Here is a 25,255-nt window from a genome sequence, read left to right as displayed (position 1 = left end):
TCGTTTCGCAAAATTCCGATACAATTAATCGGAATTTGATAAATGATAAATGTGTTTTGTAACACTGTATCCGAGGTTTATCATCTCGTGAAATAATAAATCGTAAAATAGTAAATCGTGACGCGCCAGTCACGAGAAATGGTTTTTAATGTTGGCATAGGCGCATAAAACACGTATAATGGTTTCTCCATTTATCTATAGCCCTACGACTTTGAATGATGATTGTGTATAAAAAGGTGATACGACTGTGTCAGTATCGAATGTAAAATTATGCGCAGGGAAACATGTATAATAATCGAATAATTAAAGTACTTTCAATACTTTTTTTCATCTCAATGTTGGGTTGTTTTATCACGCTCGCTGAAGCGGTGAGGACAATGCTTTCATTTACTTACAATTTCGTTTTGTAACTTAATTTTATAACAACGTTTAAATCTTTTACGTTAGTATGATCTCTTTCAAGAGCAAGTGTGGTATTTTCTGTAAGAAGCGAAGCAAATATCCTGAGGTAGCAGCAGTAAGATCACAATGATGCGCTATTAACTAATCTCAGTAACAATTGTGAAATAATATCTTCCTTTTTATTCTCTACCATGATAGAATAACGTTTATTTTTCTCTTTTCTATCTCTAAGAAGATAGCACAATATCTGATTTAAAGATGTCAATTATCTCAACTGAATACATTAATCGATAAATAAAATGAAAAGAAATGATTAAAGCTATCTTTTTATTGTGAATATTGTAAGACACACGTAAAATGGCGATGATTGTATGAAAAGAAGAGACACATCGGTGCTGAACGGGCCGAAAGCTAACCAAAAAGAACCACGGAGAAAATATTTCTTTTATTTCTCCTATTCGTTTCGTTTTACCATCATGTAACACAAATTTAGCAAATTTCGCTCGATCTTTTTCGAAAGCATTTACCTTTATTTATCCGTTTGAGTTTCACGATGCTCCTGTTATGAAAGATACGTGCAAAGTACGCGACTGAAATAATTCGTTAAAGTAATAATGAGACAGTAGTTTACAATTTTCTTCGTATTTCTTAGGACTTTTGCAGAGAGGAAAATAAAATCGAGTAGATAACGCCCCTTTGAAGAAGCTACTAAACTTTAATTACATATTCTTCCACTGCGAACGTCTGTGAACGCAGAACGAACAAACATTAACCGCCTAAGAATTCTATATTCCCTCTTTAAACATCCTCCGAATTTTCTTCCATAATAACGTTTCATTTCGTTCGTTATCCAGCCGTCGTCTAACAGCTTACAATGTTTCAAAGGGGAGGATGTCGCAGCGACTTTCCAACGTGCCCGCCGCCAGCAAAAGCAAATCGCAACGCGGAATAAGAAAGATTATAAGTTGCATCGGTACGCGTTCCTAACATCTGGCCTTGGTTCTCTCCGGTGTATTACTTCTGTTTTCTTGAAAATGGGAGCCGGATGTGGAAACGCGGGACGCCCGAGGTAGAACGCCCGGAAAGATTTTCATGAATATTCTTCTCTTTAGGTAACATTAATGCGCTTTATAAATATGTATTAAACCCGCGGATTTTACTATCTCCAACAAATTAAGCTTTCCAGCTGCCTTAACCCTTCTTCCTGTTCCTCCTAACCGGGGCGTTACCGGTGGAAAGATGCAATTGGAATAGTAATTTCAACTGCGATCTGCATCCGCGCCACTTTCCATCGTGCGATTTCCGCCCAGGGACATTTAATATTCTGTACGATGAAGTTATATTTTCTATTATGAGGATTGCGATACATCGAGTAGGCAAGTTCGGCGTGAACTAGAAGATTTTCGTCCGAATCCGCTGGCATTTGCAACATAATAAAAAAAAGTTACGCGTGACAAAGTAAAATGAACGCATGTCGTGTGACACATTGTTTCCTTTTTTTCTGTTTATTTCTCTCTTTCTCTCTTTCTCTCTCTGTTTTTGTAGGCTTCTGTGCACTTTATCAGCCGTGATATTCTCTTATCTTGAAAACACGGCCAAAGCAGACATTAAACCGGTGATTCTATCAGAGTTTATCTGTCGTTGCCGATAAAATTATTTGCGAAGTATCAGACACACGTACGAAAATATCCATGAAAAACGCGTGACGTACGCGTAGAACGTAAAACGTGTATTTCCGCATTACGTCGGCTGCCGCAGGAAAACGTGGGAAAAGAATGACAGCAGCAGGTAACGATGCAAATTCACGTTGCCCTATATTTCACCGATGAAATATTAGAAATTCTCTTTCTGATCTTTGCCGGTTTCCTCATGATTTATCATCGAGAAGATTTCCTCGCAAACACGAGTTATAATTGAACCCACGCGTTTGCCTCTCCTTCTTTTTTTTAAAAAAAAAGGAGAAACAAGTAATCGCAGTTTATGATATTATAATTTTGTTAATTTTTGTAAACAACAGGTAAATAAAAAAAACGAAATGAAAAGAAGAACATCGCGTATAAAAAAATAGGCATCAAGATAGGAATTTTATTAGAATCGTTTAAAAATAGTTAGTATTTCATAAGTTGACCTGCAAACGATACGAAGCTGACGATAAATAAATTCTTTGTTTTTTACGAGTAAGTCGAAGCCTTTGTGTTCACCGTGAGTGATAAAAATCCTCGATAAACAGAATTGGGCGTAAAAATTTCCTTTTTTTTTCATGTGTGTTATTTCAATCTCTATAAAATTCCCTTTCCTCTTTCTTCCTCTTCTTCGTTATCGCGACATATTACGTTAACGTTCATTAATGGCACTGCACACGTGTGTGAATAAATTTCCAAAAACGCGCATCTATATTTCTCTTTGATAATGTGGAGCGTGCAACAGTTGAAAGTTTCACAACGGCGAAACCATTCGATGTAAACGTATAAATTTGTGAGGAAAAGAGAAAAAAAAAAGAAATTGCTCACGTTTTCCATAAATCTGGCTGCTATCTCGCAAATTATTATCGCAGCACGAAACAAAGAGAGCTCCTGACTGTGAGAATGTTTATTAGTTCTTTTTCCCCTCTCTTTTTATAGAGAAAAATTTCAGAGAACTAACATTGATTCATTTTCCTTTATTAGCGCAATTGCGTGCACGTACATCTGTATATATTTATTGCGCGTACTCATGATTTAAATTGCAGTATAAAACTTAATAAACTAAATTGCACACATAATACATTTATCGTAAAGATACACGCATTGTTTTCATTGTGTTATATGATATTTCTTTGAAAACATACGCGCGCGACGATTCATTTCAAACACGTCCTAATTATTTCTTTGCGTGGATCGTAAATACAGAAAATGTTTTGCTTCGCTGTGTTAAAGCGATATTGTGTTTGAGAGTTCGCTGCCTCAAAGCGGGCGACTATCGTCATTTTGACATATTAGCGTGCCATTGGCATCCATTGATGGTAAAGTGATTCAGCTTGTTTACCTGAATTTAGTACTTACAGGATCATTTTGCATATAATATTATATTATTCGCGGCATAATCGAATACATTAATGACATGAAATATTCGTATGATAAACGCCGTATAGAGATAAATCGATGCTACATTAATTGATTTCAGCGTTTCTTTAATTAGCTAAATTTATACATGTGAAATAGTGCCCATTGTAAAGCATCGAATCATTTTATTTTGAACTTACGGACAATTCATTTTTTCTTCGAGACAGCTTGTTCATTAACAATAAAGATTGCGATCTTTTGCGCAAGTTTATTCTTTTTTTTGTGTATACGATTAAATGGAAACTCGTCTTCTATCTATTAAAAATTATTCGACACATCTTCGTACATTATATACGATCCGTTTGTACATTTTGTCTAAATGCGTAAAAATATGTGTTCCATTTGCTATCGAGTAACGTATCTATGTATCGCCACGTGATAACAAGCACTTCGCTTAATTGCCATCGCAAAATTGCCAGTTACACGTAAATTCTGCGGGTTTTCCAACGAGTGTGTAATGCGATTAATTAATTCCCAGAGGAACGTGAGGCAAATGCACACCGTCAAACATTAATTTCTAAGGATCAATCTACTCTCGGAATGCCCAACGACGTCTGCATTAAAGTCTCAATGAATTATACAAAACGGAAAACTGAAAGTATCGTAGAAATTAATCAAACGACAATAAAACTTTCTTTTTAAGAACAATTTTGTCGCCAGTTATAAAATGGATGGAGCAACGTTGACGCAACGATCAATTCACGTATCGATAGTTAACAGTTTGCAGCACCGGCAATGCGAAAAGGAAAAGTTCGAAGGAAAAAGTGCAGCTAAAGTTTCACTTCTGAAACCAATTAAGCCAATATAAAGTTGGCGGCTACGCGTCGGCAGGGGGCTGAAGCGCGCGTCTTGGTCCCGAGTAACCGACGAAGGCGAAGAGGTGTGTGGGTTCGATACCGCGGGGACAACTTTATAGAAGCTCAAGTGGCATAATCGAGTAAAATAGCCGGTGCCTAAGAGCAAATTAACAACTTTTTATGCGTTTAGTTCCCCGTGTCCTCTTGTTTCACTCGAGCACCCGCGTAGTTTCGTGAATTTAATTGCAGCTCATTATACGAGTGTGAGAACGATATTTAAGAGGTGCCCGCGCGCGAACGTGTTTGTTCAATAACAAACCGATATCAACTTGGAACGCTGAACTCTCTTTAAGCTTTTCCCCCTTAAAGAATAAACGCTCTCGATCGATACCTTCCGCCATTGAAAAGAATTTAACCCGACACTCGCGATTATCGTTCTCGCAAACTTATTCCCCTGACTTTCTGAATTTGCGATTTTCACGGGATTTCGTCCCGAACGCCGCGTCGATTCGCTGGCGATTGGGATTTTTATGAAGATTAAGAAACAGAAGGACGTGCAGACATTGTGAAACGATCGCGAAATTGCGATGAATCTTCGTTATAAACTTTCGGCCGAGTTCATCTCGCTAATGAAGGGTCATTATCCGGCGGATTTATCTAGCGAAATTGAATTTTTATTTAATTGAAGACATATTAAATGGTGAAAGAACGGTGGAAAAAAGGATTTAACTCGGCAAACAAATGAAATAATTAAATATTTGCTTTTAGTATGTGCTTTTATTTACACGTAGTGTAGCGGTGCGTTGTTGCGTGGAATGGTAATAAATGCTCGAATGAGATCTCAAATTTTTTTCACCGGCTTTGAAATATTACCTTCTTGTTGCTTTTATTACGTTGCAACGGGGCTGCAAATTAATTCGACGTTTACCATTGTGCAACATTTCCATGTTTACGTTATTTTAATGCAGAAGAGCTAATGAGCTGCAACGGCGTGTATCCTTCCTTCAAATGAAATTTCGATTAACAGGCTCAACTATATATCGATCGACGTGTTTATTTCTCACAACCCACCTGCCGAACTTTAATTGTGCGCCGTTCTTTTGTTCCACGCGTAATGAATTTTTATCCACTTTAAAGAGTTATTTGAAATTAAAAAAAAGTTGCTACGACTTAATTTCCAAGCCCGGAATAACAAGTGCCGCGAACGATTTTACCTGTACGCTTAGTAATTATGAAACTCATTATCCGGAAATAATTAATACAGAAAACGTGGCGAATGAAAAACACTGAGATGTAATTGCAGCACGATTCAATTACCTGTATTAATGTTAACGAAAGGACTGGAAACGAATGTTTTGCCCAGCGCGCAGCGTGCGCGTCCACCCTATATTTCGACGCGTTCGATTCCTCCGGCTCCATCTGAATATCCATTACCAAAAAACGAACGCGCAGCGCATCGTTCGACGAATAATATGCCTCCATAAATGACGCTGGCAAGCAATCATAACGTCATTTAAATAACGAGGACCTGAACGATCATATCCGCTGATGCGAGATTCACATTTAACGAACCGAGAAATATCTCACCGTCTTTAATTCCGCCCAATATTTACCATTTCTCTGTCATTTTCTTGGCAAGCTTCCTTGAAAATAAATTACCATCGAACGTTCTACTTGTTTCACGTAAAATTTCCAGCGAAATCAATTACGCCTGGCGCGCTGGGGGTCTGCTGCTGCACTGTAAAATGAAATTGTCAGGTTATCGAGAAAAATTGCTTCATTAATGCAGATTACTTCTTTCCCAGTTGCTTAATAATCGTAGCAAATTTAATATCGCATCCGCCTCCTCTCTGTCTGATAAAGATCAAACGCATGACAAGTTCCAGGCTCGCGCCAGCGATTTTCATTACGCCGAAGCGCCACTCTTAGTTATTAGCGCATTATCGTTCTCGAGTACTTGCCAACGAGAGGCGAGGTGTATCTTGATAACGTGTTTGCTCTGCAGTTTGCTGCAGTCGAAACACCGTAATTTATAACAAGACGTCGTATTGAAATTGCCTGCTTGATAGCCTCTGTGATTCTTTAAAAGTCTAAGTTAGAATCAACGTCAAATAGAAATTTTTTACAAAGTTTTCTATTTCCTGTCCTCTGCTCTGGTGATGGAAGAATTTATACCACCGTAACATAGTATTCGAAAAACGTGGAAGAATCGTTAAACAAACGAGGACGGGGAGCAAGAGCGATGCGAGGGCTCGCTTTAATTCGAGAAAAGCGTTATTAGGACGGACAAGTGCACGGGGTGAAATTTGTGGCCGGCGTTGGCGAGGGACGCGGCCAAATCTAATTTATACAACGGTGTATAGGACCCGTTGGGCTCTCTCAATCTTTGGGTACGGTTTGCTAGATTACAAATCGTTCCGGTTGGCGATGCAGGCAGCCGGTGGCCCCCGCTAGACACCGGCAGCGTTAAGCTTTACGCTTGGCCCAGAAACGCAGCGAGCACCCGGAAGGAAGGCAGCCCGTGAGTAGCAAAATGGCGTCAGATGGATGCCCCCATTAATTAGCAGCTACCTTAGCGTTCCTTCTTGTACCTCTATCATTCATTCGAGTCACTCCTGTTTCCTGCGACTTATCTTTACTTCGAGCGTCGAACCCGCGTCTTGTTTCGCCGGAATATTTATACACTGCCGCCGCCCCGGACAAAGAAGCTGTAAAACACCCCGTTACGCGGCGGCGCGTTCAAGAAACATCTTCGGCTACAGGCACAGCCTGTGAGAAATCATTACAGACCGATATTTGAAATCTCTTGTATTTTATTTTCATCCTTGAAAGATGTCCAGGAACGATGATTGTAATCGTGAGATTACCAATTCCGAAATTGATTATTTGTAACTCTCGTGTGAACGAATTCCTTCGTTGATAACGTTAATTTAATTGCGCAAAGGGAATTGCGTTCGAGTAGCTGATACAATTTGTCGAAAGTGGTTGTACGAAATTAACACCAGACAATAGACACGTTATAGTCTTTGTAGAAATGCTTGCGACAGTTAATGGATTTCTTGTGAATGTCGCTTTAGGATCGTGTCGTTAACATAAAGCAGTTGTTTGACGTTGTTCCATACGTATACATATTGCGGTTAAACGCGTCACCAGGCAAATGGAAGATTCTTGCCGGGGTCTCTCTGTGCCCGTTTGCATAATGTTATCAACATCAATGCGGCTAATATCGCAATTTTCTTGTCTCGTTGAATATTCCATTTAACAGCGTACATCCCGGGAGATTCCATTCTCCAATAGCCCCTTATTGTGTGCCAATTTCACATGCCAATCTTGTATGCGATTTACACGTAATCAATTATTACGAACGTCTGTCACGTCGGAGTACCTAGTACAGTTGATGATAAATTCACGTTCTTCTTCGAACGATTTCTCCAAATTTTCGACCGACGTTACTTTCTTCTCGACCTTCTGTTTTTACCCCTCCAATGCTCGTTTTCGACGAAACGAAAAATTTATTTGTTTACTTCACATCGTAAATTTTGCATCTTTACCTAACGTACGTTGTAAACAACTCTATCGAACCAGATAGAAGTTCAAAGCGAACTCCTCGATTAATCGGTAAATCTACATATTCCAGAATACAGCGAATACCCTTTATAAATATTCTCCTTTTCGTTTGTTTTGAATATCGACAATGTTTGAACTTTCATCGAAAACACACGTGTTTATTCAAGTTCTTTTGCCTAAAAGAACGTTTAATGGAGCTGCGTCAACACGCGTACCCTCGAAACACAGGTAGGTATATTTGATACTTAGCGACACGAGTATTTACGTATTTTTATAGTCTTTTAGGCAATTCTTAATACGTGCATATATGTATGTACATACGTGACAGATCGCGGAATCTGTCGTATGGTGGATCGTGCGCATCTGTTTCTTTGACCACTCGTCGAATCGTTTTAAAATCCCCATGACCGTGGCCAAGATTGCTCGCGGGTTTAACGAGATTGTTTTAAAATAAATTTCCATAACACTCGCGGCAACGGCCCGTTAACCACATGTTGGACAGCATCATTACGTAAAGCCTCGGGATAGCTCGTAACTATCCTATGTTTATTTAATAAGCTATTGTCTCCGTCCGTCTTGCCGAGAATCAAATATCGTACTCTTTCACGTTACAAAGGGCATTAATTTTCTTCAAAAACTTCTGCGCAATTCTTTCACCCTTCCCTCTACCTAGCTTTTTCTTTCATCAGAATTCTCGTACTCTTTCGTACACTCGGTCGAGCAAATTGAAAAATTTAATGAGACAATCTTGTACCCTGTACCACCCTCTCGTCGCCGTCGCCGTCGTCGTCGTCTCCTCTCCGCGCTCTGTTCCGCGCGACTCTTTGAAATTAATTAATTACACGTAATTCAATTTTCTCGCGTTTCCCTCTGTCGAGTTCATCGAAACCCGCGCCGCGATCTAATTAACCGGCGTGACGTCGATATCGGTCGATTATTCGCCGTCACAATTTTCGACACCACGTCGCGGCGAAACGCCTGGCCGAGTTTCGGGCGAGAAAACAAGTGAACAACGCGGCGATGATAAACGGGACGCGGGACGAGTCACGAACCGGGCACGAACGGACGATAATTTTCGGTAGTCAGCGAATCGGTAATTAAAAGCAAATCACGGGCTGCCGGCGTCCGAGCGTTTACGTAGAATGAATATATCATTTTCCGTTGCTAGCGCCGATTTTGGCACCCGTGCGTATCACCGTGAGAAGCTTTTTTTAAACTTCTACACCGGGTAGAATCGTTTCCGTCGGAATCGTTCGCACGTTTAATTACCATTCCGCGATGGCTCGATGCCGATGAAATTTTATACTCGCGTCCGACAGCGCGTGCCTCTCGTACGCACACGCGCTATCTACGCCCCTGTACTTCGTAATTCTTCACCCCCTCTCTTCCCCCGCCACATGTATGTACGTGTGTGTACAACGTATTTTTTTTTCGCCCAGTCACGTATCGAATTATATTTTTATTCTTCACGGGTTGGCTATTGGCGACGCGTCACGTTCGTCGCTCGAATCTCACCCTCTACCACCCCCTCCCCCTCCTCTCTGTTGCAGCATCCACGTACGTAGATACGTACACAGTCGCGTCTCCTTCGTTTGCGTACACACGGCAATAATTCTTCGACGGATCATCCTGCCGGACTATTAATTCGTGCCAGATTCGCTTTGATCTATTACGGTGCACCATCACAGGCGCATTGTCGTGGTGGGTTGCACGCGCGATGGCTGGCCGCGCACCAGTACCGTCGAAGATATCGGAATTCCTGCGGTCGGTCGCTTCGATAAAATTAATACCGCCATCAAACGTAATGTAATTAAAATGTAAATTCAAGCGTGAATCATGATCTCGGCTATCCGTCTCTTTTCATCCGTCGAGCGAGCGAGCGTCAGACGAACGGGGTAGGTCCGGGGTTATTGTTACGCGTTAACGACGAAACGACTCGTCCTGGCTCGTATCGAGCCGTTTTGTTCAATGCACCGTCGGCGAAAGTATTCGCGAAAAGGGTCCCCGATGTTTAACGAGTCGTGAATTAATGGACGAATTCAAAGTTACGACCCTGACGCGCCAATGAGACCTCCTCTTCCCCTCCCCCCCCCCCCCCCCCCCCCCCACGGTTTGCGAAAGAACGAAACGAATCGATTTAAGCTTGTCTTTCTTGAATAGGCAAGCACCGTATTGTTGGCAATGGATTTATTTCAGGGAGACAAGTGGCTATTGAGTTTTGATTTCTATAGGGTGTCCCGTAAATTTTGTTACCATCGAACAAGTTACCGTGATTCGTTGAAAAATTCATTCCTGAGGAGTAATCGACTCTAGAGACGTATTAAATTTCTGCGCATCTCGATCTCGAACAATAACGCGATGAATTTCTGCTTGTCTTTACGAACGTGAACATTATTCTCGCGTAGAGATAATATTATCTTATAGATGATTATCCTGCTAGTTTGCTGCTAATACGATTCACCGTACGTTAATGCGCTGTGTTAATTTATCAACAAGCATGGTATAAACATTTGTCACGTTTTCAAAATTGATTTTCTTTTTAACGAAGCCCTATTTTCGAAAAAATTCGATTTATTCTTCTATGAAGAATCGCACAGTCCGCTGGACGGTAACACACTTTACGAGATATGCTGTATTTCGCATTTTAATCAAGCAATTTCGTTGAAAACCCGCGGAATGAAAAAAACTTCATCGACAGATCCTTTTTTTCCAAATCTAATACACCGAATGAAACCACAAACCGGCGTTGATATAATCGTGATGAGAGGCATAGAGCGAGAGAGAGAGAAAATAAAGAAAAAAATGCAAGCACAACTCGCGTGTAACTACGACGTGTTTGCGTTTCGTGCGGACGATTCGCTAATAATTGGCGCGCGTTCGTTGAAAATATGGCGGTAGCTAACGCGCCGTCATTTGTACAGGCATTGTTTTGATTCCGATCCCGCTCATCGAGTTGTCGCTGTTTGTTTCTGCATCGGGGAAAAAATGCGCACGACGTTCCACGCGCGGTTTAATGTTTCGTTTTCTGGGGAATTTATGAAGCGAAACAATTTATTCATACGTCGTCCGCCGCGGCGGCGCGGCGTAGCGATTGAAATTATTTTATTTCGCGTGCGAACCGGCGAATTTAAATATGCTGATTTCAGATGCTTTTACATGAATCCCGGTATCGCGTCCAGGAAGTGGCCGGAATACTTTTGTACGTTACCTGCGTAACAACTGTTGTACCAAGCGCTGCAAAAAGGAAAAAAAAGGAGTTGCCTGTTTGTTACAATACGACGTTTCTCGTCGTTCACGAATCCATAACGAGGATGGTTGTTCTCTCAGAATATTCAAATTTCATTCACATGAAGACACGTGTTTTAACAGGTTCGAAGATTGCAGGAAAAACTATGATGACATTATGTTTTTAGAACTACGAGATAGTGTGTTATAACACAGTTGAAAATAAGAACAAGTTACTGAATCTAAATGAAAGTCTTTCAAGGATCTTAGAAATTGAATTTTTGTGAAAATTCAAACGTAGAGCTATATTGATGCTACGACGATCGGCTACTTTAAAGAATCGACCAACTATGAATTTATAAAATGTACAAAGATAGAATAAATATATAGTGAGTTTAAATGAATGTACAAATAATATTTAAACTTATTATAATTAATTTTCCAGCAGACACTACAGCAACTCTGTAGAATCGCATGATGTGTCGCATTCACCGGTCATTCTAGTATTGAGACAAGCAGTATTTCAATATCATCCACTTCAATATTTTATACATTTACTTCAATATTTTGATATTATGACAGATATATTTTAAAGATATTTAAAGATACCCGAGACTTTCACGACTCGCATTAATAATATTATTGTTTGAGTCCATTGTATGCCATTTTTTCACATAGTTTATGTGCAAAAGTTCCGAAGAATAATATTTCCACAATTGCGAACAGCACGAAACGATATATATTCAATTTTGAAAGCAAAAAGACAAAAAGAGAATTTTTAATAACAATTTGAATTTCAAAACAGTTATCCTGTAAAAAATAGAAAATGCAACTTGTCACGGTCTTTTCCTGTAATCTTCGTTTATTCTCGTACAATTTGCCGATAAACACGTGTGCGAACCTATCATGAAATAATCCGCGATGAGGACGATAAAAAAGAAAAAAAAGAAAAAAAAAAACTGGTTGGAAATGATTCAATCACGAACGGTATTGATTAAAATGGACAAATACGTGCTCTTCGGTTTCATTCTTCGATGAAATATATAGCAAACGTTGGCAGATTGAATTAAAATATAAAAGTACAGAATATTTATAAATGTTGTTTTCCCTTTTTCCGTTTGCTTTTAATTTCAGTCTGCAATATAATCACATAAAGAGATCGTGACTGTTTTATTTAAAGTCTGGTGTTCGACCAATAAGAATACAGTAACGCAGTTGATGGATGGCTATCGTATCAAAATTCACTTGTTTGTCGAAAAGTTACACACGCGCTGTTATTTTTCTTTCCTTTTTGTTTCCTCTTTTTTTTTTTTTTTTTATTTTTTTGTGNTATATTGTATATTAATACGATATAATACAACAAATATAATAAATATTACAACATCACAATACAGTATTATATTGTACAGAATTGTACAATATTGTATATTATTATGATATAATACAACAACTATAATAAATGTTAAAACATTACAATATGGTATTATATTGTATAGTATATATAGTATAGTATTGTACAATATTGTGTATTAACACGATATAATACAACAAATGTAATAAATACTACAAACAACACAATATAGTATTGTGTATATAGTAGAGTATTGTAGAGCATTGTATATTAATACAATGTAATACAACAAATACAAATAAATACTACACATCACAATACTATATATGTAGCGTAATACCAAAATACTATATTGTATTGTGTACCATTTATTATATTATAGCGTGTTATATCGTACTAATATTGTACACTTTGTATACTTCACACGTTATCACGATGTCACATAATATCTATCATATTACATCATATCGTAATAATAACTAATGTTACACCACTTTATACCTTATACTTCATAGAGAAAATATTACACGTTGGATTCTTCCCGTTTCGCGCGTAATCCGCAAAATGTCCGCGGGAACCTGATGAACGCATCCACGTTTCCGAACTTACCCAGTCCCCGTGCACGTACGTACACATGTATGTACATTGAATCCGTCGGGAGTACAACGAGCGACACGTCCCGCGGGACACACGTTCAAACAGCGAAAGTGCAGAAGCAACGAAGGGGCTCATAGGGGCTCAAGTGGTAGTAAAAAGAGTAGCAATGGAGAATGCAGGTCGCCCCCCCCCCCCCCACCCCTTATCATCGTGGCATCGACAACCGTGAAAGATCTCTTTTCCAAGGTGGACGTTGCCTGCCTCCACCTCCGCTTCCCCCCCTTCACGGTGTTCCTTTTTACCTTCAACGTCCACCTTCGCCTTTCCTTCGTGCCTCTCTCTCTCGCTCGCTCTCTCTTACACCCCCAACCAACGCGACCAGGCCTATCTCTCCTCCAAATAGGTCTTGTAGTACTTAGGGTTCATCAAGATAACTCTACGGCCTGGCTTTGTGTTTCTTCCGAGAGAACGCTGCTGTCGAGTTCACTCTCTCTCTCTCTTTCTTTCTTTTTCTTTCTGGTTCAAGGGATGAGAAAGAGAGAGAGAGAGAGAGAGAGGAACAAGGGGAACATATTGTACGAGCGGCAGTGCGCGTGCTTTATGTTTTGCCCTTTTCGAGATCCTAGCCAGTGTGCACACACAGGAACTCGAGGAGTTCCTCCGCGTGTTCCTGCGCCTTCTCGCGGCGACCGCGCCTCCTTTTCGCCGCCGGTGCTTGGCTTCCAAGCTTACGAGGAAGTCTCGCGATCGGCGACGCATGGTACCCGTGTCCGAGATTCGTGCCAGTTTACGTCTCGATAACCGGCTCGAGTCACTTTGTTTCTTCCCCCCAAGGGAAAAGAGAGGAGAATACTACGAATCGAGTTACTTACGATTAATTACGATTAATTGAAAACGCACGCTGACCCCTTCGTCTTTAAATGATTTCGAAGCGAACGCAACGAAAAGGGGTTGAGAATCTTAATCGTAATCTTGCTCAAACGAACGTTTGGCGTTTCGAAATCCTTAGATATCTCCTATATTTGACCGATTGCGCTGGCAACTGATTGCGGACCATAACGAGTGACCGAACCATATATATATATGTATGTATGTATAAAATAATTCGTCGCCTTCTTTTTTAACTCGTCGGTGTGATATTATTCGATAGAAATTATTGAGAAGTAATAAATTTCTTATTTGTTATGGGTCATACTTAAATACTTAAAATAATATAATACTTAAATAAATACTTAAATGGTTAAAATAATATAACATTTAAATAAATACATAAATATGTAATAATATAATATATTATTTATATAATAATTAATAATTATATTATTAATTATAATAATTAATAATAATAATTATCTTGATGAACCCTTAAATAATATGATACTTAAATAAATACTTAAGTAATATAATATTTAAATAAATAGTTAAATACTTAATAATATAATATATTACTTAAATAATAGTTAATAATTATATTAATAATTATTATTATTAATTATAATAATTAATAATAATTATTATCTTGATGAGCCCTTAAATAATATAATACTTAAATAAATACTTAAATACTTAAAATAATATGATACTTAAATAAATACTTAAATACTTAAAATAATATGATACTTAAATAAATACTTAAATACTTAAAATAATATAACACTTAAATACTTAAAACTGAGGAAACATTGCAATTTTGGGACAAAAATTACTTATATAGCAATTTATTTCATAATTATTAAATTCTGGATATTCATAATATCATTGATGACCAATTGCTTTAATAGAAAACTAAGGATTAAATATTTCTTCGATAAAGTGTAAAATTTTTAATGGATGGATAACAAATTATTAATAAAATAAATGTACGGTATTAAAATTCAGATGATTTCAATTGTACGATATTTTAATAAAGACAAATTTAAAAATTTATTTAATATATTTTAATCTGAAGTAAAGTATAATGTTAATGAAATAATTATAATTATGAATGATATAATAAAATTATGAAATGAGATTCTCGACGTGTGTTTCGTCGTTCGAAAGTTGTTTTTCTTTAACCATTTGAAACCTTCTTGTCTGACTATATGCAGACGTTGATTCCTTCGAGGGCGGAGCTTCACTTCCGGTTGAATGTATGAGCGATTAGTCTGAGTAATAATTTAAAATTATTTAAAGTTGTTAAACAATATTCAAATCGATAATTTTGGTGGTATGGAAGTTTATTAATTAGTAGAGGATTACGTATATATAAATCTTTGAACAATTATGTTGGTCGTGAACAGAGTTGTTAAGTTTGAAATCGTGACAGCTTCAATGAGATCTGATATATACCTTGAAATTTAAAATTCGGAACTTTAAAGTTTCGCTCGAATTTAAATTTTAGTTTCGATATTAATTTCGTTTAATTTTCGAACTTTAACGATAGTTGTGTTTATCTTTAGTTGTATTTATCTTATAATTGTGTTTATCAACTTTAATTTGTGAATTTTATCCATCTTTTAATTTTTAATCGATCTTTACTTGTCCAATATCAATTTCGACTTTAATTTTAATTTCAACGAAAATATGTACTGATATATACTTATTTAAATTTAAAATTCGGAACTTAAAGTTTCGCTCAAATTTAAATTTTAGTTTCGACGAATTTTAATTGACTTCAACGATAGTTGTGTTTATCAAACTTTAATTTTATCCATCTTTTAATTTTTAATCGATCTTTACTTGTCCAATACCAATTTCGACTTTAATTTTAATTTCAACGAAAATATGTACTTATTTAAATTTAAAATTTAGCTCAAATTTAAATTTTAGTTTACTTCAACGATAGTTGTGTGTTTATCAAACTTTAATTTGTGAATTTTATCCATCTTTTAGTTTTTAATCGATCTTTATTTGTCCAATATCAATTTCGACTTTAATTATAATTCCAACGAAATATCCCGAAAAAATACTGATATATACTTAATTTAGCTCAAATTTAAATTTTAGTTTCGATATTAATTTTGTTTATCGAACCTCAACGATAGTTTCATTTTATCAAATTTCAATTTGTGAATTTTATCCATCTTTCAATTTTTAATCGATCTTTAAACAAAGACAAATGTCAATATCAATTGACATGCAATATCAATTTCGACTTTAATTTTAATTTCAACGAAAATATGTACTGACACATGCCTATTTAAATTTTAGCTCAAATTTAAATTTTAGTCTCAATATTAATTTCGTTTATCGAACCTCAACGATAGTTTCATTTATCAAATTTCAATTTGTGAATTCTATCCATCTTTCAATTTTTAATCGATCTTTAAACAAAGACAAATGCCAATATCAATTGACATGCGATATCGATTTCGACTTTAATTTTAATTTCACCGAAATACCGCGAAAATTCATTTGTCAACCGATTACTCGGTTAATCCGCGTTAAAGAAACAGCGTCGCCTCTCTCACTTCCGAGTGAAGAATTCCGACGAGGTCGAAGAAGAAAAAGAGAAAAAAAAAAAAAAAGAAAAAAAAAAAGAAAAGAAGAAACGACAACGGCGAAAGAAGGAGGGAGGGACAAGATCGTTATCTACTGAAAGAAAAGCCACGAAAATCCTTGGACCCGCATAGAGAGAAGGGAAGGGAGAGAGAGAGAGAGAGCGCGTGCGGAGTCCTCTCGTGAAAAGTTTCAACGCTCTCCATTGTCGATGACGGACAAAAGGGAGGCACGAACAGTTACGATTTGTACGCAAACAGATCGACGAGTCTCTTTGTCCTAAATGCAGCGATCGATTGTCGTCGATCGCCCCTCGATCTCTCTTCGATCCAACAACTCTCGCCTGGAAATTCCCTCGCCAGCTTTGTTTAGGAAATAGTCTTGAGACTAGGCAGGCCTCCGGGGCCCTCGGACCACAAGAGACTGTGGAAGAATCGGTTTCGCTGAAGAGGCGGAGAGGCGAGGAGTGGAGATTTAAAGGCGCAGGTGAAGGAAGTATCGCGCGTAGAAAGCATCCTCGTGGGTCGGTGCATTAGCGTAATCACAGAGATCCGATGGGTTGTTCGTTCTTTCTTTCTTTCTTTTTTCCCTCCCTCCCTCTCTCTCTCTCTCTCTCATTTTTTTCTTTTTTTTTTTTTTTTTATTTTTTTGTGTGTGTGTTAACCATTCATTCAATTTTTACGCATTGTTCCGGACAGCTCGACGTTATCGAATCGTCCGAATGGAACACGTCACGATGTAGGTATCGCCAAGTCATGCTTCGAACAAAACGTCAAACAAGACGAAACAACGAGGTCCAGAGAACGAAAGAAAAGTAAAACGGTCGTCGAACCTCCGTGGAAGTTAGCGAACCCTTGAAGTTGTATGGAAAATCGCATACACGTGTACCTACAGCGGAGAAATTGCAACGCCGAGTGAAACTATTACAGGTATTAAAGTTGCCAGAAACTAATTAATACTTTGCTGACCAGTATACTACATTGACCTAATTAATTGCCTGGACTTTGGTACGCGTGAAATTATAATTAATAATATCCATTGATTCGCCGGTATCCATATATTGTTCCTTTAATAATGTTATCGCGTTAACGGCATGCAACGAATTGACTGGTTGCAGCTACCTGTAAGGGAAATAATCGATAACTGTTTTAGATAAATGCCGAATAAAACTAGCATAGAAAATTATAAGCGATAAATTAAATATGCTGTAACGATATAATATCGAAAAGTTACAACCCCTATGTAAACGCTGACTTCGTAGTTCGACGATGAACGAAAAAAAAAAAAAAAATATATATATATATATAAGCGGAAACGCGCTTTGTCAGCTTAATTATTTGCAGTTATTAAAACTTGGTCGGTAGCTGTTATTTTTTATCGGGGACGATCGATCGGATGAAATGTTTTCAGAACTTCGTAGAGCGTAACAACGAAAACGACCATTAAAGAAGAAGGAGGGGGGGAAGGGGTTGGTTGCTCGGGAACATTTATCTTACATAAGGTGTATCGGTAAACTCGTTAACTCAGCTAGTTTCTTTGAAGCTAGGGAAAGGGTGTTAGCCAGACAGGTGAGTGACAGTCGGTCCAGTTTATCGCGAATTGCCAGCGGCCGACCTTTCCCTTAGACCTTCGCGTGCAACGATAATTAAAGGTGCTGGCGGATGCAAAACGGTGAAATCGAGCTTGGCCACGTGGCGGCCGGAAATACATGCTTAACAGCCGTATATAATGGATGCATCGCCGGCCACGAGTGATTTCGTGCTACGGAGATTGATTGCTTTCGAAAGAGTCGTTAATGATTATCCCTTCCGCCATGATTACCATACATCTTCGATACAATGAGCTGGAAATCTTGCTTTGCCACTCATTACTTCCTTCCATACCGTCTTCGCAAACCCATCGTACACGCGGGGTGTTAATAAATTATAGGTAAGGAAATTGATGAGTTGGCGTAGACCATTGGGAGGCATAATCACACGCCACGGAGTTATTGCGAGAGGGGCAACATGGGAAAAAATTCGGCTTCATTTCGAGCGCCGGTGTATTTAAATTCGATCGAGCAAGCTGTTCGATGGAATTTGTAAAAAATTTCTTTCTGATTTAACTAATCGCTCGTCATCGTTTCTGAAATGAATTCGAACAAACTTGACAACAAACGTGCGTAAAATGTACGATGTTACAAGGCATCCACGTGCCAAACGTGCACTTAGCAAAGAATGTAGATAATAGTCTCGCTAAATTTTGAGGCCTACTGTAATATAGCGGATAATAATTCACCGATACAAATTGTGACAGTAGAATGCTTCTCTAAGTGTGTTCAAACATTCTCGCGAGTCACTCTACGCGATATATTCCGTCGTACTCGCGAATTAGCACTTGGTAATATCGCGTAATCGCATGGCGTAGGCGATCGACGATGCTCCTTGAATTCGCAAGCGCGATTTCACCGTGGCGGCGGTTTTAATCTTTCCACGGTTATTCCGTTTGGAGACAGAATCGCGTATGATACACTTCGCCGACTGATCGCGAGCAGTCCCGACAATGAACTAATTGCAGTTAAGCGATCATACCTATTGTCAAGTATCAGGAAACATTTTGAATGACTCTGTTGTTACAACGAGATAATGCCTAGTTCCATGCAGAGAGTAGCGGCAACTTTGCTCATTGTTCGTGTCATCGATCGGTCTAGTATCGGACGTTTAACGAATACATATGTATCGAAACTGCCGATGTTTCCATTACACTGGAGCGAACCAGAGAGAGAAAGAGAGAGAGAGAGAGGAGATTATCGTGGCTTCGATGAATCCCATCCGCAGCACGCGAGTTTGCGTAAACTTCACTAGAACCGAGTCCATCCCCCGTTAAGCGGATCTGTGTTTACTGATCATTTTTTCAGCAACGAGAGAAAAAGAAAAAAAGAGAGAGAATAAGTTGCCAATTCGTGAAATAATGCCGTGTGGCAAATATTTTTTTAACCACCGGCGGCGCGCATACCGCTCGTTTTATCTGTGTCAAGAAGTTTCACTCCAAACAGTTGAAAAATGTTTTCGTCTGAATATTATTAGGGACAGGATTATTCGTGAAAGTTCACCTGTTCATTTTCTGTTTCGACGCGTCCCGGACTCGATGACCTCTCCCTCTGTGGAAGCTTTTGTTGTAATATCGGCTTTATCTTTAGCTTCATTTTTTTCTTTTAATAAACTATTGGAAACATTCGATGTGACATAATGTTTTACGAAAGAAAAGTTACGTCGCACGGTTGGATATCAACAGGGTGTATTTCGAAATATCTTACCGAGTTGTACGCGTTGCGGCTAACAAAGTGTTGAAAGTCAATTACCAATTTGCATATTACCAATAAGATACTCGTCGTAGATTCAAAATGTTCGTTTTTAAGCTTCGATGCGTTCAATCCATTGCGCATACATTGTAGACAAGAATTTGTGCGTTGAACAATTCGTTGCAATATTGTTTGACTAAATCGAGTTCGATTACTGCGCATTTTGGCTTCACTAATGCACCACCGAGCCTAACTCGTCTATTCCGCGCAAGTGGGTTAATACCCCGTGAACGTAAGTACTAAAACCCGCAGACCCGTTCAATATTTATACGCGCTGCGATAACATCTTACAAAACGTCTTCGTGCACACGCACGAGTTCGAGGACGAAGGTTTAATAACACTCTCACACGGCAGAGAAATTCTTCGCTTCGTTTTATCAGCTACCGGGAATGAACTCGGCGATGAAACCGAAGGGAGAGGAGTTCATTAATTAACAGCAATAACAATACCGATGCACCTCGCCGGTAGATGTTCTCCAATTTTGACGTGGTTTGACGCACGGGCGTAGCACACTAGAACGTGTTATAATAGCAGGCAACTACTTGCGCAAACACTTAGGGTGATCCCGGAGTGTATCGTTTGTTTAGTTACATTCCCCGTGCACGTTGCCGAGACGGAGAGAAAGAGAGGATACGTATGTATGTATGTAGCTGCTTGTGCGCCCGCATGTTTCCACGCTGAAAACACACACGCTCTCGATTATACCGGGAACGTGACAAGCTACGAGCGCAATAATTGCGTCACGCCATTACATTTAATTAAAAGTTTCGCCGGCGATACTACCGAAGAAATCCGATTGTTCGAAGCTTGCTTAATATAACGAGCAACGAAAGAGGGAAGAGAGAGAGAGAGAGAGAGAGAGAGAGAGAAAGGAGGAGAGAAAATCGGGACGACGCGAAGAAGCTCGTTCTCTCTGTGTGTTCCACGCCGTGTTACAATTAAGCTCGCGTAAGCGTCCCGCTCCCATGCCGCCACTCTTCCTTTAACGAGGAAATTGTACCGAATGGAAAAATCGTCGGGAGAAATCTGGTTTTCACCGTTCATCCCTGACGCCGTCTAACACGATCCTCGGCTCACTACTTCCGGCTTGAAGGAGCTCGTTAAATCGAACTGGGTCGTGAAAACAGGCTCTTTGAGGCTTGAGGATAGGACGGGGACGACACATTCGCGTCATCGTTTTACATCCCCTGGCTAGATGCCGTGAACGTTTCTAATCCCGGAGATTGATGTCGCGGCAGTTTCGAGGCTTTGCGCGTTTGCGAACGAAAATCCGGCCGGGGTTCCAGTCGGACTATCGCTCGCTTCGATCGTTCGCATAATGGGACGGCTGGTCCTTAGATCGTTCGAATTTGGATAGTTCGATGACGAGTGGAAGGAATTATCGCGATAGATGGTCTGGCGAGGAGCAAGCGTTTTATATTAAGATAGCTTGCTATGTGTCAACTTTTCCCATCACTTTTACATACATCTTTGTATCATCTAACAACCTAACTCACCAGAGTTATATATAACTTGACTATAATTATATAACTAGCCAGAGTTACGTTTTCATTTTTAAATTTTGAACTATTGAAATCTTTTTCTGTGTACTTTTGAAGAACTCGTACGACTTCTATAAATTCTAAGACTTATATTATGTTAAATTTATGTGAAATACGCGGATATTAGAGCATTTGAAGGATGGAGGTTCAGATAGGAAGAATTTCACTCTAGCGTAATAACATAGTTCGTTATATCTTATAAACAACTGTATATGAATCTTATTGTTTGTATGAGTTTCCTTCATACTCTTTAATACCTTGAATGTATGTGACAATTATCCAAGTGAGTGCTACGTATTACGTGACATGTGTGGGAACACGAGAGTGATCACGCTTAACGTCGTACTCGAGAAAATCCTCGGTTAATAGTTATACGACTATAGTACAGTTCGTTCTACGTTTTCCTAATTAGCGCGATAACGTTTATGAAACAAAATCTCATTTTCTTGCGCCCTCTTTCACGGGTCTAATTAAAATTTCTGTTTACACTGGTTGCGGCTGCTTGATGCGTCGCGTTGTTGATGACGCTAATCGTGTAACTCTATAACATTCCTTAGACCCGAGGTCTAAAAAAAAAAAAGGAAAAAAAAAGAAAAAAATTGTAACCACGAGCGGAATAAACGCGGCGCGAGGCGACGCGCGGGTGACTGGCTGGAATTTATTAACGAGATTCGTTAATAAATAAAGCGGAATATACGGTAATTCGAGGCACACAGTTTGAAAATGTCGTCCTCCCTTTCTGGCCATATAATATTAATTCGTTATATTTATGAGTATAAATATTGAATGGCCGTAAATAAATCAAACGTTAAATGCAATTCCGCACGCAATCGGCTCTACTATTTATGCGAAGCCCTCTGGCTCTATTGTTTCTGCGGCTTCTCTGTTTATCGTGCGACAAATATACTCACCGACGAGAAAAACAGGGGCCGCAAATTTACAAAGAATAGGACCGCGATGAGAGAATTCACGCAACGAGACCTCGAGTCAGGAAAGTCATCTCTCCGGATCGTCGTGAAACGAAATTTATTAATCGATTGCGATCTCTGGCGCGATTCGAATCCCTGTGTGTTTAAAACCGCAAAGCCGCGGTTTTGGATTAAAATGGGCAAGAGTCTTTTAATTAAAGCTTCCGGCGAATCACGTGCAACGTGCCGAGGCCTGGCAGCCTCGCGTTTGAATCGCTCATCGATGGGGACCGGCAGCGTTGCGGATGTTCATGACGATGAAGGCTGCGGCGAAAGAAATGAAAACTCATCGAGTAAAGACGTGCCGTGCGAAGATCGAAAAAAGGATGAGTCACTATGCGCGGCCGTGAGGTTAGGCACGAGGAAGATGGCGTGCATGAGGTCGTGGTACCGCTGCTGTCGTTGACCTTTTTCCCTACCCTCCGCGCGATGAGTTCGTCGCTTGTTTCACCGTTGCTTCTTCCGCGTAGTACCAACGCTCGTCTCTACGTATGAAACATCTATAACGTCGATTGCATAGTCGCAAGAACGAAACGTCGACGTCATTTTACGCTCGTCGGAACGATGCGACTAGTCGTCTCGCTAATGCGGACGTTGCGGTTGTTACAATTGAATTTGACACAGAAAAAAGTGCCTGAAGAACATCCGACTTTAATCCGGCTGTCCAAACAAAGAAGGAAGCCGATAACGAATTATCGGCGAGAGAAACACTCGAGAAGAGCTCAGCATCCCTTCTATGTGATAAGTATACTTCACCGTTTCAAATGATTTCGATCCATCGCTCTCGTTTCGAGCGCTCGCACAGCCGCCCTTTCGGGACAGAACTTTCGTTTCCATTTCAAAGCGACCGCCACTTTGTTTCCTTAGCTTTGTCGCTACTGCCGCTGCTGCTGTTAATTTTCGTATACGGAAACGTCAGAGGAATTTACTCGCCGGACCCAACGAACGACTTTAATTAAGCGAGGCAATTTTATTTCGTGCTGTATATATATATTCAACGTTGCCAACGTTGGTAGAGCAACGGTCTTGTCGTTCGCGGTGCGATTAACAACCGACACAATTAAATAAATAATTATCGCGAAACCGTTCTGCGGCGGTTTGTTTCACGACTTCCGTCTGGAAATGAGACACCTTTCGTGTCCAAACGCGATGTAACGCGACTATCCGGGTTGGTTTTATCGCGACGGTTTTACCAGCAAGTCGAGAGAATTCGTGTCACCTTCTTGTTCACTCTTGGCGAATCGATACGAAGGAGAAATAAAGACAAAAGAAAAGGTACTTGCGTAAAACTCGGCAAACTTGCGTGTCGTCTTCGACGCATCGCCGTGCTTCGTAATATATTCAGCCTGGCAGTGTCACGCGAGTTGTTCAACGTTTCCCGAGCTTCATAATTTATACGAGAATTCGTTGTAGCGCGGAAGATAGTCCGAGGCATACGATACTCTGCCGTCAAAGTCAAAACGCGGCAGGCAGCTGGTAACGAGTAACTTTATACCTGAACAATTTTTAATTCGTTACGTTGTTACTAATAATGAAAACGTTTCTGTGAAGTGAACGAAGAAAAGTGGACAGAGAATAACGAAACGAATAAAGGAAAGAAAGAGGCGCGCGTGCACACACGCATATACACATAGGGAGGAAATTTCTCCGGTAGAATAATAGGAAGTACGAGAGCATTTTCCAGAAGCAAAGTTGTTACTCGTTCTTATACTACAATATGTAATTACCAGTGTGTGGTTCTACAGTTGAATAAAACTTTTATATCTCTCGTCCCGAAGAAAAAAATATCATACGTGTTGATGCTCTTTGGGATTTTCCTGCACTCTTCGCGCATCTCGGGAGAACTGACAGATATGATACGCAGATATTTTGTAGAATATTCGTGTTTCAGGTGCAACTGAAATTTTAGAGAATCAACATTTTCTTCCAAAAATACTGACTTTTCTAGAAATGTACGTACGGTGTATACAACTCAATCTTCGATTCTTTAAAGATGTTATATTAAAAAAAGGAGAAAACTTAGCAACGGCGACTCGATGTAGTCTGTACTATACACGTAGTGCGTGTAACAGAAATATTCTACGACGACAATAGATAAGTCGAAGCATACACAATGTTTCTACCCTTTTCTTTGCACTATGTTGAAACTCTTTAGACTCTACCCTCTTTCCTTCGAAATATATATATATATATATATAGATAGATAGATAGATAGATATATATATATATAGATATATACACCTATACAGTATATATACGTATATACACCTATGAAGTATATATATATATATATATAAGATTCGAGCATTTCAGTGGCATACGACAGTCATATGAGCGAAATGTCAGAACAGACGTTCGTTCCCGTGAAAAAGCCAGCAACTTACTCGACATTGTCCCTAGTGAACTTCGTGACCCGCTATCGTTCCGAATAGGTTTGGACAACGTGCGACCACCGAAAGAAAGAAAGAAAAAAAAATAAAGTAAAATCCAGACGATTACTCGTCCGTCCTCGGCGTATCTCGAGGAGAAGTCCTAACGTCTGCACGCCGGTGAAGACGGTGACTTCCACGGAACGCTCGGCGTTCCCCATTTGGTAGGCAAATTCAAGAAACTCCGCCGTCAAATATCGAAACACGTAGCGAGAGCTAGCTGCGTGTGCACGGGCCGACGAACCGGTACACCGGTGAAATCCGTGTAGTTCGAGCTATTTATGTAAACGACAGTTTCCCCCCGGAGAGCATAAAAGGCGTGCGTTTGCTTATATTTCCGGCATTTTGTGAACATTACGGCGGCATTCAGGTGACGTATTCGCAGCTTTCCTCTGTGACGGGCGCGCGTCTTCTTTTCTTGTGCAGCAGCGCGAGCGAGCAGCGTCTGTGCCGTGGCTC

The 25,255-nt window shown here is 39.5% G+C and overlaps 1 protein-coding gene across 1 annotated transcript; it reads left to right on the top strand.

Annotated features, from left to right (window-relative positions):
- The first annotated feature begins 284 nt into the window (after positions 1–284).
- On the top strand, positions 285–1,798 carry LOC122535164. The gene is made up of 2 exons (XM_043666437.1): positions 285–368; positions 1,616–1,798. Exons 1-2 carry the CDS (start codon positions 285–287, stop codon positions 1,796–1,798), a joined length of 267 nt encoding a protein of 88 aa, XP_043522372.1.
- The last annotated feature ends 23,457 nt before the right edge of the window (positions 1,799–25,255 follow it).

This window comes from Frieseomelitta varia, unplaced genomic scaffold, assembly GCF_011392965.1.
Source record: "Frieseomelitta varia isolate USP_RPSP 00005682 unplaced genomic scaffold, Fvar_1.2 scaffold_152, whole genome shotgun sequence".
Taxonomy (NCBI): domain Eukaryota; kingdom Metazoa; phylum Arthropoda; class Insecta; order Hymenoptera; family Apidae; genus Frieseomelitta; species Frieseomelitta varia.
Note: the sequence above shows the minus strand (reverse complement) of the source record. Positions and strands in the feature narration are given on the sequence as shown.